We start from the raw sequence: 23050 nt of genomic DNA, 5'->3' as shown, positions 1-23050 counted from the left end.
CATATTTAATAAAATTTTTTCTTTCCAACCATAATTATATATATATTTTTATCTACAGGACTCCAATCTGAATCTTACTTAAAGAAAATGCCTCCAATACTAACAATTTATTGATTCTTAATCAATTTCTTAAAAATACTGATTAACATTTATCATAATTTTTTTTAGTGTAATCACACTAAAATTAAAATTTGCTGAGATCTCCCCCACTTAATTGAGGCGAGTGGTTGGCTCAACGTCCATAAGTGAACCAACTATTTGTGCCATTATTATATTTTATATCCTGTCGGCAAAACTTAGAAAGAAATCCTAAGCCCCTCATAAAGTGCGTGTGGACTTTCTCTACCACGGCCAAAAAATCCAGAGCCTATTGTCATCCCCTTTGACATTTTCAAAAGTCAACCCCCAAATCACCAAGCACTGTCTTCCAATGCCGAGTGGAACAAACAGGAAAAAGATAAACCAAAATAAAATTAAACAAAATAAAGTATATAGATAAGCATAGAGATGCCAAAATGCCAACCACACACATTCTCTCTCTCCATCGAAAAAGAAGCAACTTTTTGAGTTTTTTTCCCCCTCTCTCTCTCTTACTAGACTTTGTGCAAAACCCCCTCTTTCTCTTTCTATAAATACAAGTCCATCCCCTCTCACTGCACCTTATCATAACTCTCTGTAGCGAAAAGTCAGCGCCTTCTTTTGTCTCTCTCTCTCTCAAAAAAAAATTCCACACACTGCAGAGTTTGTCTCTCTATGGCGGAAGATTGGGATCTACATGCGGTGGTTAGAGGCTGCTCCACCGTTACATCATCCTCAGTGTCTTCTTCTTCATCTCCTTCTTCCTCTGGTTTTGCCTCTTCTTACTTCCACCCTGAAGCTGCAGTTTCTTCTTCTTCTTCTTCCTATTCTGGCTTCAACATCTTCAAGGGTGAACAAGGAATAAGCCAAGTTTTGTCGCTCTCTGCGTACCCCTTTGAGGCAAGGAGCTCCATTGAGGAATTGCATGAGCTTTGCAAACCTTTCTTCTCCAAATCTCAGCCTCTAACGTTGCAAGCCTCTTCACCTTTGTCCTCACTCTCTTCCTATTCCTCTGCGCCACCCAAATCTGTTTCAACGCAAGAGAAACAACAACAGAGGAGCAAGCAGGCACATGCTGTCACCACCCCACGATCTAAAAGAAGGTACAGATGTTTGTGCTTGCTTGGTTTTGATGCCCCAGAGAAAAAAAAATTGTTCTTGGACTTGCCCAAGTTGTAAAAATCATGTCTTTGGTTGTTAATTTTGTGTTTGTTAAGGTTTTAAATTGAAGTTGTGGACACAGTTTTATCATGATCTTTGATGTTGTGGAACATTGTAGACAAATGTGACCGACGTGAATGTAATTGTGACTGTGGATTGTGGACCTTTTTTAAACCTTGGTGCGTGTTTCTGTTTGTGTTTGTGAGATGTGCTTACGATTGTTTTATTGGTATTTTTTCAGAAAGAACCAGCTTAAGAAAGTTTGTCAAGTGCCAGTTGAGAATCTCTCCTCAGACATATGGGCATGGAGGAAATATGGCCAGAAACCCATAAAGGGGTCTCCATATCCAAGGTTAGCCTACAAGATTTCCACTTGAAATTTTCCAAAAATTTAGTTGAAAATTCATGATTTGGCTCTTTTAATTTGATGGCCCTTGATTTGAGATTGTGAGAAAATATGTGCATGGATTTATAAAGTAAAGGTGTTTGAGATCTCAATAGTGAATTTTGCAATTAATTATCACATGGCATCCCACTTTATGCTTTAAGTAATCAAATCCAAATTTCCAAAGTTGTGTACTTTAAGGTCTAATTGAGGTTTGATTTTGTTTTTGTAGGGGGTACTATAGATGTAGCAGCTCAAAGGGGTGTTTGGCAAGGAAACAGGTTGAAAGAAACAGATCAGACCCAACAATGTTTATAGTGACTTACACTGCTGAGCACAACCACCCTGCTCCTACTCACAGAAACTCTCTTGCTGGCTCCACACGTCAGAAGCCATTGGTACCTCAAACAGCCACCACCACTGAAGAAGACTCTGACAAGAGCAAGAGCCTCACAAAACCCACTTCCCCTGCCACCTCAGGGGCAGAAGAAGAGGCTCCAACACCATCACAAGGGGAAAAGTCTGAGAGCAGAGAAGAGAAAGAGGATGTGATGGATGATGAGGAAGAAGATGAATTTGGCTTGTCTGATATGGTGCTTTCAGATGACTTCTTTGAAAGTTTGGATGAACTGAGCCAACTTACGGCTCCTTCTGTTGTCACTGGAGACTGTTTCAGTGACCCCTTTTCAGCAATTGCAATCCCTTCTTGGGTGGCTAGTGGTGCTGCTACTGCTAGTGGGTGTAGATGATTCTTTCGGGCAAATCATCACAATGCTTTTCATTGATGACAATAGGGACCTTTTCTTTTTGGTTTTTGTTTGTAGAGGAAATGGAACATTTTGGAGGAATCTTTACTAACAATGGTTTGTGGATGGGAGGAAAAGTTTTCCTTAGTAGAGTAGTAGTGACTAGTAAGGTAGATCAAGCATTAATCTTGTTAAAAATCAATGATTATTATTAGGCATTCATAGTTTTATTATTTATGTCATACCTATGTTAATGTAAAAACAATATATTTTAGTAAGCTTTTTGTATGCTCCTTGAGTTGTGGTTGAGTTCATTGTATTTGACATTGGTTTTGTGATATAAATTGGCAGAAGCACTTTTGGGTTGACTTATATGTTTTTCTTCTTCTTGGTAATGATTATTATTTGTGTGACTGTGACATATGGGTTCATGGTTGTTGCTTGTTGGGTATATATTCTAGTAGTACTGTGCATGACCACCAATAGTAGTGAACCTTTTTTGGGGACACGAGGGGTTAAGGTAATCAAGGAATTAGATTCCCATCAAGCATATGCGTTTTGATTTATATGGTATCTGGCTCCTCTCTGTTTTATTCACTGAGAAGCAAAGTATTTCACGTCCCCTTCCCCAAATGAGAGCCACGTTAGCTTGAAGTTAACATGTTAGGCTCACCATTTTAGCTTTGTGCCATTTGCTTGGCTCCCAATAACATTGCATCTCATGCCTAGTGGAAGGGGTCAATTTACCAAATCAGCTGGAGAATGAAAAAAAAAATGATAGTTAGGCATTATTATCTTATGAAGAAGTGTGGATTCACACTAGGACACAGGATGAGATGTGATACTTCATACGGTTAATATATAAAATATAGGATATGGGCAAGTTCTACATGCTAGATCGTATGTATATATATATTAATAAATCTAAATTGATAATCAAGTAGTATTATTTTGTGGTACATTCACTTTTTTATATAATAATTGGTTTTAAAAAAGACCATTCAGAAATATTATTATTATTTATGATGAATACTTGATATCTTAATGAAATCATATTGAATACTTGATATCTTAATGAAATCATATCTTTTATATATATATATATATATTCACCCGTCAAACTGACCTGTATATTTCACATTTTTTTCTATAATAACAAGATTCACACAAAAGTTGTTTTTTTTTTTACATTATATTATATTTTGAGCTTATTTTTCTTAAATTTTAAATAATTTTTTAATAATGAGTGTGTGTTTATTTATATGGTGATATCAATTTAAATAGTCAAATAAATAAAAAAATATTTTATTTAATTCAACACCTATTAAGATCTGGCTCTCTCCAGTAAATTGAGAGGATATTTTTCCATGTATGTCCCCAACTCTCTCCATTAAATGGAGAGGATATTTTCCCATGTATGTCCCCATGTGTAAGATAAATGTCAAGTCAAAATCTTGCTTGACACCATGACATTTCAAAGTATTCTTTTTATTTGGACATTTCAAATAATAGAAGTATTCATTTCAAATAAACCACACGATTACATTTTAAAGGATTTTGAAATTGCCATTACTAACCATAGAAAAAGAATCCTTTCATACAATTGGAAGGAAAGTGAACTGACTTAGTCGAATTTGGTGATGTATATATGCAATTAAAGCAAGAATTTTTCTAGGAGCCGTGTGAGGGTGAAAATGTTAAGTTGATTGTTCACCAAGCATTTTACAAATTGTAAACCAATGAAGTTGACAGTGGTACGCCCAATACTATGTCATGAATAACGATACTTATCCTTCAGGTACTAATGTAGTTGGAAAAAAAATTGGATAGCATAAATTCGTTTTCCTTTTTAAGCACATGAAGCAGAAACACTTGGTTCCCCTATTTAGAAATCAACATGGAAGTTCTAATCAATCCATCACTCCATTTGAAAAGCTTGGTGGGAGACGGAGTTACTTATAAACGGTTTTCAAAATATTGAAATCTAAAGTTATATATGGAATGTTGGGAACTCTGTCGGTAATGGAGCAAAGAATTTACCTAGAACAACATCATCATCATGCCTTTTACTTGCCGGAAATTTATGATTTTTGTAGGACACAGCTTAACAATATAACTGATAAACTAATTACATACAATTTAAAAGCCAAATTTGAAGTGTACTGTAAGAATCCCGAGTTCATAAACTTTATATATTGCAATTAAAAAAGAAAGAAATATACCCGTTTTTCCTATAAAAGAGAATAGATCATAAGGGTAAGGTTTCTTAGTGGATTATTTATGGTTATTACTCAATTAGGTACATCCTATGGTTCAACCTCACAATGTTGTCATACCTTGAGAACTTTACAAACTTTAGGAAGGATCTTGTGGTGGGCAAATCCAACTTTAATTACTAGACAGAACTGTGTCACCAATTCACCTTCCACAAGCATCGGTGGTAAAGAATCATGGCCTCAAAAGTTGACCTTATTCATGCGCATTTAAGAGCACATCAAGGATAAGCTTTTAAATGAACACAACACATAACAAAATTATACACTCAACCTAAATGTAATCGACCTTGGTCTGAAACATGCATTATGTTTGAGTTGGATACACGTGTCTAGGTTCAATATATCATGTAAATATTATATTATATGGTTATGTTTATTATGTTCATTGTATAATTATTAAGTCTCTAATGTAATTATGACGCACGTTTTCTGGTATGGTTCTGTTTACTCTCTCTCTCAAGGTACCTGGCTGGCGAATTGTTTCACTAATGGCAATGCAATGTCCTTCACTGTAATTATTCATCATGCATGACTCCCTCTTAACAAATATGATTTGCACGATTTGAAGCGATAGAGGAGTTGAAAAGACACAAGTTGGTAGCACGTTTTTATACTTTTATTGATAGAAACATTGGATAAGCCAGAATTAGAGTACAGCAACACAATACAGATTATTTCACTTTGTAGACAGAAACTTTGTCACCTGTTAGCGACACCTGTTGCTTTATTAAATTATTCAATTTGTTGGAAGTAAAACACCATTTTGAATTTTTGATCTTTGAAATTTTGAGATCCTTCATATTATTTTTTGAAAGATAAAAATCATCATTTTTCTTCCTGAAAGATGAAAAAATCAGGCAACTTAATCCCTTTTTAATACTAATTTATTCCCTGAAAAGGATTAACGTGATCAACAATTTCATCTTTCAGGACTAATATGTGATTGGCCTCAAATTTTTTAGGGACTAAAATGTTGTTTTAGTCCTTTGTTGTCCTTCACCGTTTGATTTGGAAGTATCCATAGTTTGGACTGCTTCAAATGCTGCAGATGCTGCCTTGTCCAAACCCAATCGAAATGAACCATTTATCACATCTTCCTTATACTCTAATAAGGCTTTAATAATAACATTTCCAACACAGGCATACTGCTTACAAAATTTTGGAGTATACAAAAGATGGAGTCTTAACTTTACCAAAGAATCCTATAAGAGGACACATAAAAACTAAGTAAAATTTTCAAGAAATACTTTAGCATGATGATGAGGGCGAGCTCTGGTGCAGCGGTAAAGTTGTGCCTTGGTGACTTGTTGGTCATGGGTTCGAATCCGGAAACAGCCTCTTTGCATATGCAAGGGTAAGGCTGTGTACAATATTCCTCCCCCATACCTTCGCATAACGAAGAGCCTCTGGGTAATGGGGTACGAAGTTTTTACTTTAGCATGATGATGTTGCAGCATACCAAGCAGATCGTGGAAAAGTAGCACCTGCATGAACAATAAATTAGAATTCATAAATAAAAAGCAAAAGATTATGATTAATTAACATAGGCCATAATATTAGTGAGATACTGAGGTGTAAATTGTTCTAACTTGTACATAACCGAACGAAATCAGTTCAGAAAATATGTCTAGGTTGGTTATTTATATAAATGAAAATTTCTTGAAGTGAAACAAGAGGAAAAAGGTTATCAAGTTATTCTCCTACAATAATCATTGTAACGGTAACAAACATGCTCCATTTAAATAACAAGGTAAAAAAGGAAAGAAAAAAATGAATTGAAGATCAATCATTGCAAATTACAAGCAGGGATAAATCATCCAAGTGAGTCATTTGCTCATAAAGCAACAATTCATCTCAGTGGCAGAGAGATCATAACAAATTACAGAGATGAAAATCATGTAATCCATCCTTCAATAAAACCACACCATATGCTTACGAAATCATAAACTCTCTCAAAAACAGAAAAAATTCCCTAGTTCTCATCCCCAAAAGGTATGAAATTTCACCAATAAATAACACTTCCTTTAATATTCTCAAATCAATTGAGGGTTGGTCAAATTCGAAAACACATACAGTCTAATAGTAATTAAGACCATCTAAACATCTCCAATTCCATATATATCTACATATACATACACATGAAAATGAAGACAACATGTAGTTAAGACAACAATTTACCATGAAACATACTTTCAATTGGATGAAGAATAAATGCCTCAAAATGTAGTAATAGTCTTGTTTTTAACTACACAAAAATAGTGGTGCTAGTCTCGGCCACTCTACTCTTACTAAAGTTCTCAAGCATATCATAGTATTAGATAAAAGGCCAGCATGACCAACTTACCTGCCCACTGCAAAATGGATCAGCCCCAATTCCAATTGTTGGAATCTGAAGTGCTGCTGTAGCAGCAGCAGCCACAGGTGCAGGCACACACTCTATAACAACAGAAAAGCACCCAGCTTCCTGCAAAGCCAATGCCATCTCCACAACCTTCATAGACTTATTCTTATTAGGATGACAATAAAATCCTGCAAATGCCAATTTACTGGATATTAACGCTTAAATATATTTCTTGTCCTTAAAATTTGGGTATCATTGTTTTTAGTCCCCTAAATTTAAATTTTATTTTTTAGTCTCTCAATTTAAAAAATTATTCTTTTTAGTTCCTCTTAATTGATTTTTGGTGATTTGAACTTACAATTTGTAACAGATATACACGAAAATGACTAAAAAGAATAATTTTTAAGATTAAGAGACTAATAAAACATTTAAATTTAAAGAATAAAAAATAACAATAACATAAATTTGAGAACAAAAACATATTTAAGTCATATATTAGTTAATTAGATAGACCTTGATAGCACTAGCAACAGTTCTTCCTTGAGGTCTAAATGCCCCCAAAACACTAATGGCCTGAGGAGTAAGTCCCACACGTCCCATGACTGCTATTCCAGCTTCAACAATGGCTTTTGCTGCAACAACCCTTGAAATTGACCCTCCTTCTAATTTTATGGCATCCATGTTTCCTTCCTTTAACATCCTAACTACTGTATCAACTGCCTACAACTTACAATCAAATAGAAAATTTGAAAACCACTGCACACACCTGAACAACGTTTCATACTGAAATACTTGTCCGTGTTTTTCCAAACATTTTCCTTCATATTTCAATCCTAGTGAGTACTAAGTAGTAACAAAATGATTTTCTTAAAATAAAAGAAAAAACATAAATAAATGCTTAACTCCAAAGAGCACGCGAGAATTTTCAACTTCAAGAATATTTCCCTCATTATATATACTTTGAAAAATGTTTCGTTGACTATAAGATAGAACTTAGTTGTTCTCTTTGATTTTGAAGTATATTTTTAAAATATGTATCATTATTGTTTTTTATATAAACTACGTGTATTGAGACAATGCTGATCGGCTTAGGTACAACTGCTATTATGTACGGTAAAATTCTCTTTCTTATTATTTTTAAAATATGTGTATAAAAATAATAAATAAAAGATAAAAATAATCATATATAATATTAGATATAGTATTAAATTTTTTCATTCCTAAATAATATACCTTGTATATGTTTTTACACCATACCCCCTGTACTTTCTTTTAAAGGTTAAAAAAAAACAGTGGGATTGTGAAAATCCTATTTATCGTTAAGAAGTGAAGCTTGACCTCAAACTCTCTTTTTACTCTTTTTAATTTATTTTTTTGAATCGTAGAAAAATTATAGGAAATATTTTTTAGTGGAAAAAATTATAAGAAATATAAATAAGAACAAAATTTCTCTTTAAAAATATAGTAGCTCTTGGCTCTTGCAACTTTTGAACTCAACATGAGATAAAGTCCGTCCTCGTGCTATCGTGCAACTTCGTTTGTCAACTCAAACCATACCTCATTGGTTAATTAGAGACCAAATTCTTTCAATACAAGTGCCATTTCAGTCCATTTTGTTTAAAAAGAATATTGAAAAAAACATCAAAATTGACCAGAAAAGGAAAATGATTGGAATTATTCTTAGGTAAGAAAGGTAAGACGTAGATAAAGCTAGCCAAATATTAGACTCTGGACCGAATCATACATCTCATCGACGTAAAATTATTCATGTTTTCATCTAAGTTTTTCAAAAGGTTTTTTCATAGCCTCAATATGATCAAATGATTTAGAGTTGGACCTTCACCATCTCAGTAAAATGTATATTCAAAGAACTCTTGTACTATGAGTACATGTTAGAAACATAACATCACAATTTTAACTCACAGTTTAAGCTTGAGACGCTGCAATGGCCAAAACAACCAAATTTTATCTCTTCTTCTATCCAACAACCGGAAGACAATAATAAAAAAAATAATTTTATTAACATACAGTATTTAAAAAGAATCTTATTTTCATGTACCTTATATTTACCTAATAAAATGTCAACACACATGCTTCCTATTGAATTTGTACCGTAATTTTTTTAACTATCGAGCATTTTTTTAAAAAATTTAATTAAAATCTATTGAAACTTTGAAAGTTTTATCATCTTAAGGTTATTTTACTTGTAAACAAGAGTTTTATCGTTATGGTTGATGGTATAAAATAGTTTTATATTAATCCTATAATACTATTTGAATTATTTTAAAATAATTATTTTAAAAGTTAATAAATTTATCTTGGATGATAGATTATCATTAGACGACTATATAAAATTCTTTACATTATCATTATATAACCCTTTTATCTTTAAATAATTAACTTACAAGTTATAATTAACATAATTTCTGATTAGTGGGTAATATAAATCACATTAACAACATATAATACTTTGTTTTAGAGGAACAACATATAAAACTTAAATTCACACATAATTATTTTAAAAATCACTATTAGTTTATAGTATAAAAAGTTTTACATTACTATTAATTTATGAAAATTAAATTCTCTAAATAGAAAAGTCATTTATATATACTCTAATTTTATATAAAAGTCATTTATTTTTTTAGAGTTTAATATAGTAATATATACTCTAATTTTTATACTGTAAAATATTTTTAAAATTGTTTATATATATATTTATAAAAAGTATACCTTACTGGAATTGGATTCATAGGTTCCAAATGGCAAGTCTCCAACGAGAAGAGGCCTCTTGGCGCCACGAGCAACGGCACGACAATGAGCAAGCATTTGTTCAAGGGTGATAGGATGGTGGTGTCGCGTCCATGGTGATGCATGGACGCGGAATTTTCGACATGACAGACTTCTATGTCTGCCATGTCGACATGCACCGCCAAAGCTTAGTCATGGGTGGAGACCGCGGAGATGGGTTCACGCTTGCAGTGCTTCTGCTTCAACCGGGTCAGCGTCAACTTCTCTGCCACAACGTTGCACGTGTTGCGGAGGTGACACAGACAGTGGTTGGTTACAGTGGAAGAAGCTCTTGAAAGTGCTACTAGGAAATGCATTGTGGGAAACACAGAATTGGAAATGAGTGTGATGCTGTGATTTTGTGGAGAACTTGGCTTCACTTTTCAGGTATTCGGTGAACATATGGGTGCATGGGTTGGTTATTGATAAATGCCTTAATTACTTAAATTTCACATGTTTCATAAGGTAATCAATCTAATTTTACCTAATTTTAGAGTGATATTTTATTCATTTTCATCTTAGTTTGGTAAATATTAAGTTTTAGTAAAGATTTAGTTTTTTGGGTTGTATCTAATATTTTTTGTAGAAGTGAAGTGGAAAAGCTATAGAGTTATTTATTTTTTGAAGAAAAAGCAAACTTTGATGTAGCTGAGCTTAAAAGTGGAACGGGAGCTAAAATTTGATAGCAAGAAAAATGAATTCTTCGATGTTCAGCTAAATTTTGGAGCTTAGAAATTTTGAGTTTAACTAAAAGTGACTTAGAATACAACTTTTGCTCTTGTATAAATAGGGTTGATGGTCATTTAAGGGGGTAGAAAGCTTCCTTTGATGTTCCATTCTTCATTTTTTTTTTCTCTTCATTAATTAGTTGCTAAATTCCTTTATTCTTGGGTTAGGTGTATCCGCATACTCTCACTTTGATATTTTATATATATATATATATATATATATATATATATATATATATATATATATTCAATGTATTAATGTTAATATCTTATTTTTTTCTTAATGTTTGTTTTGGCTTGGCCATGACATATTTTTTGGACTTGATTTTTGTTGAAATTTTTTTTCATAATCTTGACAGAAAGAAAATTACTCAATGAATTTTGTGTCTAAGTATGAAGCTCAATTCATTGGTTATCTTGAGTCACTAAATTTAAAGCTAGTTCCTTTAGTAAGTAGCTTGAGGTATTAGAAATTAATAATGAAACTAAGACACTTTTCATCTAAGGGATTAGGACTAAGAAAGCATGTATTGACTGATTTTAGCATTGATTCGACGTATACATGTATTGTGCCTTCAAACAAGAAGAGAGTGAAGTTTGGTGAAACCTAACACCTACACAATATCTTTGTTATTTAACCTCCCAACCCCCTCTTTCTTGTTCAAACCTTGTTTTTACTCAAAAATCACAAAATAGTCTCTTTAACTTTGTTGCTACACACCTGTTTTCAACTTACTCAAAATCAATTAAAGTTCATGTTTTTATCACTTTCTTGTGATATTTGTTAGCCTGAGTTAATATTTACATAAAAATTACTAATATAGGAAAGCGATACTTACCCTTCCTATTTACCTATTGGATATGATTGTCAAAAAATTAACAATTATTATTTTTCACAGGTGAATCTAGCCTTTTGTTTGTTTGAATGATCAATAAAGATCAAATTTTAAATGATTAAAATATATATTTTTACTTATTTATTTAAAAATATTTGTTTTTACATGATATATGGAATCATTTCAAGTCAAATAATAATATATTTTAATTTTATATAGACTAAAAATATATTAAAATTTTTATAATGACTAAAATTTTTAGAGAGATACAATTGAATATTTCCAATTTGAAAATTCTCTCTTTATTTTTATCAATTTGGATCCTCCTCAGTCACACTCTTCTCTTAGTCACATAATTCATATAAAGAACTTGAGAAAATTTTGCTAAAATTAGAAGACAGAAAAACAATGAAAGTATAGATGCGATCCAATAAAAACCCATGATTGTTGTCATTTGCACCATTTGGGAAAGAAAATGAAGATGTTTGTTGAATTGGAGTATAGATGTCATTGAGAGCCCCGCTGTTTTAGTAATTAACCATTATCAATAGCTTGAAATATAATGCTAAAACAATAAAATAAATAATATACACATTATAATACTTAAAATAAATAATTTCATATAAAAAATCTAAAAAATAAATGATAAAACTAAAGTAAATTTAATAAATATTTAAAATGAAAAAGTAAAATATAAGAAGCCAAAATGCTACTTGAAATAATCTTTCACAAAACACTACCCGCTATTAAAAGATATTTATTTACCAAATATTATTGAATAGTAAAATAAATATTTTGACAAATCTTAAAAATCAAATTAATTAATAAAATATCATTTGAATAATGGTGCTTAAATATGTGATTATACTTAATTCTGATTAAAAAATAATAATTAAAATAATTAAGGATACTAAATTTCTTATTTAATTAGAATATTGATTAAAAAGGTAAAAAATAATTTAATTTAGTATGTAACATAAAAACTCATAAACAATGTTTGTAAAAAAAAAAAAACGCATAAACAAGAGTCAGTGAGTAATAAACGGCTTAGATAAACTTTGTTTCTCTGAAACCAAATCAAAGCCGTCCAAACAATTCAGTCAAAGTTAGAAAAGCCGTTCAGATTTTATCCACTCTCGCTTACCCTCACTTCGTCCCACTCGCCACACTACAATGCTGTTACTCCACGCGCCACCACCACGTTTTCTGAGAACATTGCTTCATTACAATCATAATATTCATCATTGTTCTCGCGCTTTCTCTTCACTATCTCACTTCACGAAACCCTATTCTGTTTCCAACCGTTTCATCTCGCATTCTCGCTGGAGCTCTCTCCCCCCAATGAACGGAGAAGGCCTCGCCGCCGGCGACTCCTCGCCGGAGCACGTCACTGGAGACTGGTACTCCGTGCCGGAGCTCCGGTTGCGCGATCATCGCTTCAAGGTCCCTCTCGATCACTGTCGGGGACTCCATTCTTCTCCCAAGATCACCGTTTTTGCACGTGAAGTCGTTGCAGGTAACATTAGTCAAAGTCGACTATGTTTTCAATCGTTTTCTTTTGGTTTGATTGATTGCATTAATTGTTTCTTCGTTGCCCTTGATTTCCTTTTTGCATGGAGGTTGAGTGATAACAAAAAGTTTTATTTTTTTGGTTTTAAACGTTTTAATTTGTGGGGTAAAAAATGGAATTTTGATGGTGGCTAATGAGTCACTGTCTGAAGTGAAGGAAAACCCAGGATGGGGTTTTTGTGATAGTGTAAATAGGTTTGGGTTTTTTGAGTTATTATAGTGAATATTTTGTCAATGGGGTATCTGGGGGCAGAATCTAATGGGTGGCATTTTAGATCATATAATAGTTTTGAGTCCGTTTTAGGCTGTGTTTGGATTGATGGAGGGGAATGAGTTTAAGATCCATTGCTTGGATTGAAAAATAGGGAATAGAAAATGAAAGGTGATAGATACTGCTTCATTTTTAAAATGTGGAAGTGGAACCTACTTGAGCTTTAGAAATTAAAAACAAGGACTTGAGTAGTACCATAAAGTGTTTTGTGTTTGTTTACAATTCCTCGAGATCAAGACTTTTTCCTCGAGGGATGAGGGCACATGTCATTGGAAATGAGATCGTGTTCCTTTCAAGGAAGAGAGATAAGACCTATTACTATGTAAATGGGATGATGTGCTTGGGAAGAGAACAGGAGAGGAAGTTGACATGGATTTATTTGGATAATCAAGAAAGCTTTACATGGAATTGCTGGTATTTATGTATTGGCATTGGACAATTATTTGTTTTCTAAAGGTACAACTGTTATGTTTCAGTCAGGAACATGGTTGTCATGTAGGGGGCAAATCATACATTTCAATGATTTCATGATTGGGTGCTCTGTGTTTTAGTGGAGACTTAGGGTTTGTTTAAAATAATTTCATGCTAATCAATAATCAATTTCTCATCCAAAATCTTCTTTGATAATTGTTTCCAAAACAAGTATTTTAAGAACCAAAAAACAGAAATAGTTGAGAGATGGTTTCTCATCCTCTTCAGTTTTGTGGTCCTAGCTCAAGGGTGTGCATCATCTGGGTTGGTGCAGTAAGTGCTGAGGCATGAGTTAGTGTGGCTGTCTGTTTCCTTTGTTTTATTTTTTTAAAACTAAAAAGTTTTTGAAAATAGAAATCAACACACCCTTAGTATATCTATTTTCTAGTGGTGATTATGTTGGCAACTAGAGCAGCACTGCATACCTCATGTCCAGAAGCCTAAATATTCTGTTCATATTGTTTTATGTTTTAATTAGTCACTCTTCAACAAAGTTTTGATCCCAGATTTTTTTTTTGTTTTGTGATAAATTTTCATTTTACATATTGCTTATTTGATGGGTGTTCATGCTTAGACTTGTACATCACCCCCCTCACCACTGTGGCAAATTTTCCTTCAAAACTTTGTAATTTTGTTGCAGTTGGGAAAGAAGAGCAAAACTTGCCATACTTATTATATTTGCAAGGTGGACCTGGGTTTGAGTGCCGGCGTCCTACTGAATCCAGTGGATGGACTAAAAAAGTTTGTGAAGAATTCCGTCTCATCTTAATGGATCAGGCATGATTCGCTAGGCATTTATGTCATTATCTTTGTGATATTGCTACAACTTTTTTTTGTATGATCTGTTCTCTTACTTTTGTACATTTCTACAGCGAGGAACAGGCTTATCAACTGCCTTGACTGTGTCATCAATGTCACAATTCAAGTCTGCTGATGAATTAGCTGACTTTTTAAAATATTTCCGAGCTGATAATATAGTAAACGATGCAGAGTTTATTCGAGTTCGCCTTGTTCCTGATGCTGGTCCTTGGACAATATTGGGTCAGGTATTCAAGTTATTGTTTTTGATAGGTATTCATATGAGTTACTGATTTTGATGACTAACCAGTCTGGCTTTACAATCTGTAACTTCTTCTTCCTTTGCTTTCTTTCCCTGTCTCCTTGAAATTTTAACATTGATGTTTGTATGAGTCCTGCTGTAGGCATTGTCTGATGCTTTATTGGTTTAGGAGCTTTGGTTAGAATGCCTTTGTAACCTTTGAAACCAATATAGCCTTGGAATTCCATGCTTGCTTACTCTTATTCTGTTTCTTTTTTTCTATTTTTTTTTTGTGGTAGAGCTATGGTGGATTTTGTGCAGTCACGTATTTGAGTTTCGCACCAAAAGGATTGAAGCAAGTCCTTATAACTGGAGGAATTCCTCCGATTGGAGGTGGATGTACTGCAGATTCAGTGTACAAAGCAGGCTTTGAGCAAGCTATACTTCAAAATGAGAAGTACTACAAGAGGTTCCCTCAAGATATTAAAATTGTTCAAGAACTTGTTAATTATTTGGCTGAACAAGAAGGAGGAGGGGTGATTATCTGTCTGCAGCCCTCTTATTGTTGTTAAACATGAAAATCTGAGCTATGTTCTGTCAAATCCTTATCTCCTTCTCTCTTTGTGTAGGTGGCTCTTCCATCTGGTGGCTTCCTAACCCCAAGAGGGCTGCAGACTCTTGGTCTATCTGGCTTAGGATCCAGAGCTGGTTTCGAGAGCATGCACTATTTGTAATGTATTATTACCTTGTGTGTTTTAGAATCATCTTGAATTAAATTTATTGAATTTTTTGAACTAATCTTTCTAGGTTTGAGAGCGTGTGGGATCCTACTTTTGTTCCGGGAGCACCAAAGAGAATAAGTTACAACTTCCTAAGTTCTGTAAGAAAAATGTTTGCCTTTCGGTGATTATGAATCCTGAATTTCAAGTTTACTTCTGAATATCAAGGGCCAATTTTCATTCTATGCAGTTTGAGAAGTGGTTAAATTTTGATACCAATCCACTCTATGCTCTTCTACATGAATCCATCTATTGTCAGGTAGATTTCTTTTTGGTTCCTTGTTTATTCATGTTGTATGGTTCTTCTTCAACTCTGGTCCCTCATTCTCTCTGTAGGGTTCTGCTAATAAATGGTCTGCTAATAGTGTAAGAACTGCAGTTGGAGACAAGTTTGATGCAATTAGAGCTGCCAGAGAAGGACTACCTGTACTTTTTACAGGAGAGGTAGGGTGTAAAGAATATCATTTTTCTTTACTTTGCACAAAACATCTTAAATTGCGCCATAAATATTGCATTAAAGCTATTCAGAGTAACATTGTTGTGCTTAGTATTGTTTCTTTTTTTTGTTCTTCCACATATCCTAGTGGGGGGAAACTGATACCTGGTTAAAATAAAATAAAATACAAGAATATATAGCTGCCTGTATCCAAATACAGGTCTTATTTAGATAAGCTTCTCAATAAGAACCTATAAGAAAAGAAAAGAAAATAAGAAGGTAAAATGAATTAAGTTTCTCCTATAGGTTAAAATTAGCTCATGCATAAGTTAAAATCTAACTTTTGGAGAAGTTAAATGAGAAAGTTTGTATAAATTAGCTTATGCATAAGTTAATTTTAACTTATGGGAAAAGTTTAACTCATTTTACCTTCTTACTTTCTTCTCCTATCATTGAGAAATTTATCCAAACATAGTCATAGAATTCAGTAACTTGATTGATGTATGATGTGAATAATTCAAACCTTGTACATCTATAATGTTTATCAATATATGCACTCATTTAATGAAAAGATTTGGTTACAATTGGCATGCCATTTGGATATGGAGCATTATGCATGAAATTGCATTTCCCATGTAGGTAGTTAACCACTAAGTTGAATGCTAATCTGTTTATTTTCTTTTCTTTACTATTAACTGGAGAAGATTCTTACCATGTTCACTTGCTTTTATAGATGATTTTCCCATGGATGTTTGATGAGATTCATGCATTGAAACCATTCAAAGATGCAGCTCATATATTGGCAGAGAAGAAGGATTGGCCCCCATTATATGACGTTCAGGTTCTGAATAACAATAAGGTAGTTTGCTCAGTTATCCGTTATACCATCAAAATTCCTAGCAAGACAAGAATTATGATTGATACAACCTTAACAATTGAATATGTTTATCAAGAGACAAGATGAAGGTGAGTCTCTTGAGTTTTTTGTTAACTTTGATCCAATGCTGGCAGGTACCTGTTGCTGCAGCTGTTTACTATGAAGACTTGTACGTGAATTTTAAGCTGGCCATGGAAACAGCTTCTCAAATAGCAGGGATTAGGCCATGGATAACTAATGAGTTCATGCATTCTGGCTTGCGTGATGATGGGAGCAAAGTTATTGATCATTTGTTGGGGATGCTAAATGGAAGGAAACCTCTATTTTGATCACCATTACATGCATGTTTGGAAATTCGTTGAAAAATAAGAAATAAGGTCTAGGGTATAGAAGCTATAACTTTTAGTTTCTCTGTAAACGTGGAAAACTACATCTGGATTATAGAACCAAACATGTTATACATCTCTAATCTGCCTCCTTAGCCTTTGAATTGTGAACTTTTATTTTCTTCTAAGTTGGGGGAATCTTCCATTCTTCATGTTTAAATTGTAAGATTTTGCTTGTATTTCTTGAAATGTCTGTCAGGTTTGGCCTTGTTTGAATTATTCGTTTCCTAAATAAAGTTTTTGGTTCTTAAAAAAATTGCTATTTTTTTTTATTTGCTCCCCCATCTTTATAGTTTTTTTTTTCCTAAATGAATTCTTCATAATTTTTTTTTCTTTCAAAAAACATTACAAGCTTTCTATCCTACTAAGTTTTGTCCAGTGGCAGAGGGTTTGTGTCTTTGGCCTAAAGTCTCACATTTAAATTTTGCATAAAGACTGCAAGGAAGGAAAAACCTTAAATTTTTCTGTTGATAATATATATATATATATATATATATATATATATATATATATATTAGTGCTAAGTTTTTTTACATACACTTTCAATTTTTGTATTTATTAAAAATATAAAATTATTATTTTAGTAGTTAAATAATTTAAATTATAATAATAAATATAAAACTAAAATTAAACATTTTACTAAAATATAATTTAACTTTAACTTTTTCTTTTCAAGATTTTTCATTTATTATCTTTATATATTATTTGAATTAAAATGTAGTTAAAAGTTTAATATATAATTACTTTAAAAAAATATATTTGAAATGAGTTTTACTTAACAGATTGTTAAAAAAAATTAAGTGTATGCAAATTAAAATTTTATAAAAAAACAATAAAAAATTATTTTTAAGGTTTTATAAAAAAGAATTTAATTATCACGGTGAATTATATTAGATGAGTGTAAAATGATGACTGTGTTACACACACATTGTATAACCTTGTTTTCTATAAAAGAAAATTTGTAACTTTTTATTTTCAGTGTGAGAATATTTACACTCTAGCTTTGATTCTTTCCCTAAAATAAAACACAAGAACGAGCTCACCAAAGCGATTTACACCGCAGAAAGACACGAAATATTACTAATAATTTAATAGAGTTAGTTGCGACGAGGATTAGTATTGAAGTGGAGTGTTGAGTAACAGTAATTTTACAGACTCAGAGCGATGCAAATGAAATGGCAACAAGTCGCAAAGATGAGTGATATCTTCTGCTGCAGATAGGACCAACAATTCTTTTGTTCTTTTCTTTCTGTTTTCCCCAAATTAAGCATAAGATTGCGTGCCATAGTTATTTCCAGCATCATCATCATCATCATCATGGCATTGGGAAGAGTAATATACGTTGCTCACACCGTATGTATCAGATCAGAGCTTCAACCCATGGCACCTGACCGCATTGGTTCTTCCTCTTCTTCTCGCCAAAGGGACCTCGTTTTCGTCGTCAACCCTCTAGGTATGCTGAGAAAATATAGAAAGATTTTTTTTTTTTATTGTTTTTGAGCTGAATTAAATTGTGGGGTATCGGAATTTTAGGCACATATTATGGTATTTTTTGTTTTAGCTAGAAAAGCAGAATTACTCGTTATTTCTTTGGGGATAAAGTTTAATTTTTGGAAATATTGGACCATAATTGGCACTCAAATCAACTGGTACGAGGTTGTTGGAGCTTAACTAGTAGTGTTCTCGAATTCAAATTCTAGATATGCAGCTATGTTAAATCCTCGGCTTGAGCAGAATTTCTTTCTCTGAAGGATAGCTGTGGTGTTTACAAGTAAAATCAACAATTAGTTTGAAAAAAAAAACGTCTTCAGAGGGAATTACATTTCTCACATGATTTTTATGACTTTACACATGTTAATTGGTGATGTGAGCGCATATGTGAAGTAGTGTCTACTTAAGAATTTATCAAAATTTTGAAGCAAGAAACTTGAGTTCCAGGTGCTAATGGGAGGACAGGTAAAGAATGGAGGAAGTTAGTTCCATATCTACGGTCTCGTCTTGGTAAAGAGTGCAATGTGAGTGAGTCTTGTTGCTGCCGTGTTATGTATGTTTGTGTATTTGAGATGAATTCTGCTAATTCGTTTGATTTGTGTGTTGTGTTTATTCACAAGTTCATGATCTTTTTTGTTTTTGGGTAGATATGTGAATCCATAACGTCGGGTCCTTGTCATGCTATTGACATAACAAGAGAGGTTAGTTTGGAGTGTTTGAGATAAGTTGGTTTTATCTCAGCTGATTCCAATGAGTTGTTGAATTGCTGTCCTTGTTCTATGTAGGCTATAAGGGAGGGGGCTGATGCTGTCATTGCTGTTGGAGGAGATGGAACTCTTCATGAGGTGAAAACTGCCCTTTTAAAAAAAAAATAATTATTGTTGGGAGTGTTGATGTTATTTGATGGATTTATTGCTACTTAAATTTCTACATAAAAAATTTCCCAAGGGAAAAATTCTTGAGTAGCATCTACCTTATCAGAAAGGGTTCAAGTTCAACCAAGCTTAGCTTTATTATGTTTGTTATAAAAAGAAATGCTAAGAGCATACTTAATAATAGAAAGTGTTGTGGAAAGAGTATGTTAGAGATTATGTTGCTAGCATTTCCTTGTTATAAAACACATTTATATTTTTGGTATATAATGGTGGCAACAAGGTTAGAACCTAGGACACTGCAAACTGCCCAGACCTTTCCTACCCGTGACTGACCTTAGTAGGTATAAAACACTTTATTTGATATCAAGTAAAGTTATCGATGAATTGCAACATTCTTTCTTAATTGTTCTCCTAATGCACCTCCGTTTATTACAAGCAGGTTGTTAATGGGTTTTTCTGGGCTGGAAAACCTGTTGTTAGTCAAGTGAAAGAGTCTACACACTCAACTGCTCTTGGTGTGAGTACTTGCCACCAGAATGCAATACTCTCAGTTTTTATTCAATGCCTGACATCTTAAATTTTGTCATCTGTAATACATATCCTGAATTGAATGCTTATTGAAAATTATAACTATGGTCTGGCTTTGTACAGCTCATCCCCTTGGGAACTGGTTCTGATTTTGCAAGAACATTTGGGTGGTTAGTTTTTGTTTGTATCTTCATTATCCTTATGCATCTTATTTAAATGGAGCTTATTAGTTCTATACAATTGAAGTGAATGGAAAAATCTGTTGAGTCTTTTCCAGGAAAAATGATCCCCATGAGGCCATTGAACGTGTTGCTAGAGGTTTTTTCTTTTTCTTAATTTATAATTGCTTTACTATTCTATTGTAGCTATGTGATAGCTCAAGCATGTTGATGCTGGCCTCAAATCTTATGTTTCCATTTGTGCTTTTAGTTTATCTCATATTACATTCTAATTTAGGTCTTCTTTAGGGTTGAGATCAATGATAGATGTCGGTGTTATCACTGGAGAGAGTTGCGACCATCATTACTTCATAAATGTCGCTGACATTCATTTGTAAGGCTAACTGGAAATTTCTGAATAAGTGTAACACATGGATCATACCTAAAGCATGCTTGACCTAATTTTACAGGAGTGCAAAGGCGGGTTTTTATGCTTCTAGATACAAGAGATTTGGCAACCTGTGCTATGTCATTGGTGCATTGCAAGCCTTCATTGGGCATCAAAACCAGGACATGAGAATCAGGGTCAGTGTTAGTTTGAGGTCCTGTATAATTTAAATTTTTTCACGGTCTATGTTTGTGCACCAGAAGTATCACACTTGTTTTATTACTTGAAAAATGCAGTTCAATGATGGTCCATGGGAGACATGTCCTCAAGTGACAGCCCTTTGCATTGGAAATGCAAAATACTTTGGTGGTGGCATGAAAATTACACCAAATGCTGATCCTTTCAGTAGAAATTTAGAGGTAAAATACCTTTCTGTAAAATGTAAGATGAAAATTATCATCTATTTTGAATAATTTACTGGCTAAACCTCATCCTAAATCCTGGTCATCTTTTTTTTATTCATTGAAGTACATTTTCTCCCCATAAATTCTGCAGGTTGTAACTCTTCAGAACTTCAAGTGGTATGATTTTGTCTTCAAATTACATAAGCTATACAGTGGGACACATCTCTCAGTAAAAAATGTATCTGATAGAAGGTATAATCTTTTCCAAAGAAGTCAATCTACCATTCTTAATTTTACCTTCCATTAATAAGGTTTTGATGACTAATGAAATTTGATTTCATGGTTTTGTCAAATCTGAACATGACACATAGAGATTGAATATTGTTAGTGTAAGGTAAATTATCTTCCTTTCTAGTCACCTGCTTAACTATGATCCCAATTATATAAGTGGTTCTCAAAACCTTCTCAGTATCCTCTATAACCTACTTTTATTTTAATGATGCAACAACATCAAAAACCTTATCCCATCAGTGAGGTCGTCTCCATGGATTAATGTCAGTAGGAAATATGTTGTGAATGATCCATGTTTGGTATATGTTGTGAATGATCCATGTTTGGTATATCGACAAGTTTTAAGTTGGCTGCAATTCAGACAAAAATTGTCTTGGATTTATTATTCTGTATAATTGTTTTAGTTGGATACGACTTTGTATGTGAATGTGCCTTAACTGTACTGAATTGCAACTAAAAAAAATGTGGAGGTAAGTATCTAGCAACAGGATTTGGTAGCCACATTAAACAATTTACCAAATGTGCTAACTTTTTCAGCTCATGGAAGCGTAGGATTGTGCCATTGTGGTGGTACTCATCCGGAGTGTTTTTTATATTGTAGTGTACTTTCTATTGAGGTGGAGGACATATCAGGCATGGGTGGTGGTATTTATATTCAATCTGATGGGGAGCATTTGGGGTTCCTTCCAAAAAAGATTAGTGTTGTGCCTGCTGCTATTGAGATGATATTGTGATTTAACTGGAGAAGGACAGAATCTGTGAAATAGAGATGATGCTGTTCATGCCTTGTAATTTGCCAGATTTAGTAGAAGAAATAATTTTTTGTTTTAAAGTGTGTAGGCATCGGAGTAGGCTTCTTACTATCTTTTGCTGTGGCCTGAGGGAGAGTAATTGTAATTTTGAATCACCAATGTGTTGTCATATAATTTATTTTCCAACTGTAAAATGTTTTTACTGTTATAGAATGTTAAATACAACAACAACAACAACGCCTTATCCCACTAGGTGGGGTCGGCTACATGGATCAACTTCCGCCATAATGTTCTATCAAGTACCATACTTCTATCCAAATCATTAAGTTCGAGATCCTTCTTGATAACCTCTCTTATAGTCTTTTTGGGTCTTCCTCTGCCTCGAATTGTTTGTCTTCTCTCCATCTGGTCTACTCTCCTCACTACAGAGTCTACCGGTCTTCTCTCTACATGTCCAAACCACCTAAGTCTATTTTCCACCATCTTCTCTACAATAGGCGCTACTCCAACCCTCTCTCTAATAGCTACGTTTCTAATTTTATCTTGTCGAGTCTTACCACACATCCACTGCAACATCCTCATCTCCGCTACACCTACTTTAGTCTCATGTTGGCTCTTGACCGCCCAACATTCTGTTCCGTACAAAATCGCCGGTCTTACCGCAGTCCGATAAAACTTTCCCTTTAGCTTGATCGGTACCTTTGCATCACATAACACCCCCGATGCTTTTCTCCATTTCATCCATCCTGCTTGAATGCGATGATTCACATCCCCTTCAATTTCTCCATCATCCTGTATTACAGACCCAAGATATTTAAACCGTGTGACTTGAGGGATAATATGGTCTCCTATTTTCACCTCTGAGTTAGATACCCTCCTACTTTTGTTGAACTTACATTCCATATACTCCGATTTGCTTCTGCTTAGGCGAAAGCCATGTGTTTCTAGAGCTCGTCTCCAAGTTTCCAACCTCTCATTCAACTCCTCCCTCGAC

General features: G+C 33.5%; 3 protein-coding genes and 1 pseudogene across 4 annotated transcripts; 3 read left to right on the top strand and 1 right to left on the bottom strand.

Annotated features, from left to right (window-relative positions):
* The first annotated feature begins 515 nt into the window (after positions 1 to 515).
* LOC114397633 (WRKY transcription factor 22-like) lies at positions 516 to 2742 on the top strand. The gene is made up of 3 exons (XM_028359774.1): positions 516 to 1181; positions 1481 to 1591; positions 1857 to 2742. Exons 1-3 carry the CDS (start codon positions 754 to 756, stop codon positions 2371 to 2373), a joined length of 1056 nt encoding a protein of 351 aa, XP_028215575.1. The 5' UTR covers positions 516 to 753; the 3' UTR covers positions 2374 to 2742.
* Positions 2743 to 5611: 2869 nt separating this feature from the next.
* LOC114397390 lies at positions 5612 to 10094 on the bottom strand (annotated as a pseudogene).
* A 2385-nt stretch (positions 10095 to 12479) lies between these two features.
* LOC114397632 (proline iminopeptidase-like) lies at positions 12480 to 17385 on the top strand. The gene is made up of 10 exons (XM_028359773.1): positions 12480 to 12857; positions 14293 to 14429; positions 14525 to 14698; positions 14991 to 15227; positions 15321 to 15421; positions 15499 to 15571; positions 15661 to 15729; positions 15807 to 15914; positions 16640 to 16765; positions 16918 to 17385. The coding sequence occupies exons 1-10, from the start codon at positions 12515 to 12517 to the stop codon at positions 17110 to 17112; spliced, it is 1563 nt and encodes a 520-aa protein (XP_028215574.1). The 5' UTR covers positions 12480 to 12514; the 3' UTR covers positions 17113 to 17385.
* Positions 17386 to 18194: 809 nt separating this feature from the next.
* LOC114397634 (sphingoid long-chain bases kinase 2, mitochondrial-like) lies at positions 18195 to 22326 on the top strand. 2 transcript variants are annotated; one of them, XM_028359776.1, is made up of 12 exons: positions 18195 to 18622; positions 19108 to 19184; positions 19308 to 19361; positions 19446 to 19505; positions 19975 to 20052; positions 20187 to 20233; positions 20341 to 20381; positions 20531 to 20615; positions 20692 to 20806; positions 20906 to 21028; positions 21165 to 21265; positions 21385 to 21899. In XM_028359776.1, exons 1-12 carry the CDS (start codon positions 18487 to 18489, stop codon positions 21389 to 21391), a joined length of 924 nt encoding a protein of 307 aa, XP_028215577.1. In that variant the 5' UTR covers positions 18195 to 18486; the 3' UTR covers positions 21392 to 21899. The 2 variants fall into 2 exon arrangements, with proteins under 2 accessions (XP_028215577.1, XP_028215576.1); XM_028359775.1 differs by lacking the exon at positions 21385 to 21899 and adding an exon at positions 21906 to 22326 and having other exon boundaries at positions 18198 to 18622.
* Positions 22327 to 23050: the final 724 nt, after the last annotated feature.

The sequence above is a fragment of the Glycine soja genome, chromosome 18 (assembly GCF_004193775.1).
Source record: "Glycine soja cultivar W05 chromosome 18, ASM419377v2, whole genome shotgun sequence".
NCBI classification, from domain to species: Eukaryota; Viridiplantae; Streptophyta; class Magnoliopsida; order Fabales; family Fabaceae; genus Glycine; species Glycine soja.
Note: the sequence above shows the minus strand (reverse complement) of the source record. Positions and strands in the feature narration are given on the sequence as shown.

Coding starts and splice junctions, on each gene's coding strand:
- LOC114397633 (XM_028359774.1), top strand. CDS start 754: ATGGCGGAAGATTGGGATCTACATGCGGTGGTTAGAGGCTGCTCCACC. Junction 1,182..1,480: donor ACCCCACGATCTAAAAGAAG/GTACAGATGTTT, acceptor GTATTTTTTCAG/AAAGAACCAGCTTAAGAAAG. Junction 1,592..1,856: donor AAGGGGTCTCCATATCCAAG/GTTAGCCTACAA, acceptor TTGTTTTTGTAG/GGGGTACTATAGATGTAGCA.
- LOC114397632 (XM_028359773.1), top strand. CDS start 12,515: ATGCTGTTACTCCACGCGCCACCACCACGTTTTCTGAGAACATTGCTT. Junction 14,699..14,990: donor CTTGGACAATATTGGGTCAG/GTATTCAAGTTA, acceptor TTTTTGTGGTAG/AGCTATGGTGGATTTTGTGC. Junction 15,572..15,660: donor GTTACAACTTCCTAAGTTCT/GTAAGAAAAATG, acceptor CATTCTATGCAG/TTTGAGAAGTGGTTAAATTT.
- LOC114397634 (XM_028359775.1), top strand. CDS start 18,487: ATGGCATTGGGAAGAGTAATATACGTTGCTCACACCGTATGTATCAGA. Junction 20,053..20,186: donor CACACTCAACTGCTCTTGGT/GTGAGTACTTGC, acceptor GGCTTTGTACAG/CTCATCCCCTTGGGAACTGG. Junction 20,382..20,530: donor CATTGAACGTGTTGCTAGAG/GTTTTTTCTTTT, acceptor GGTCTTCTTTAG/GGTTGAGATCAATGATAGAT.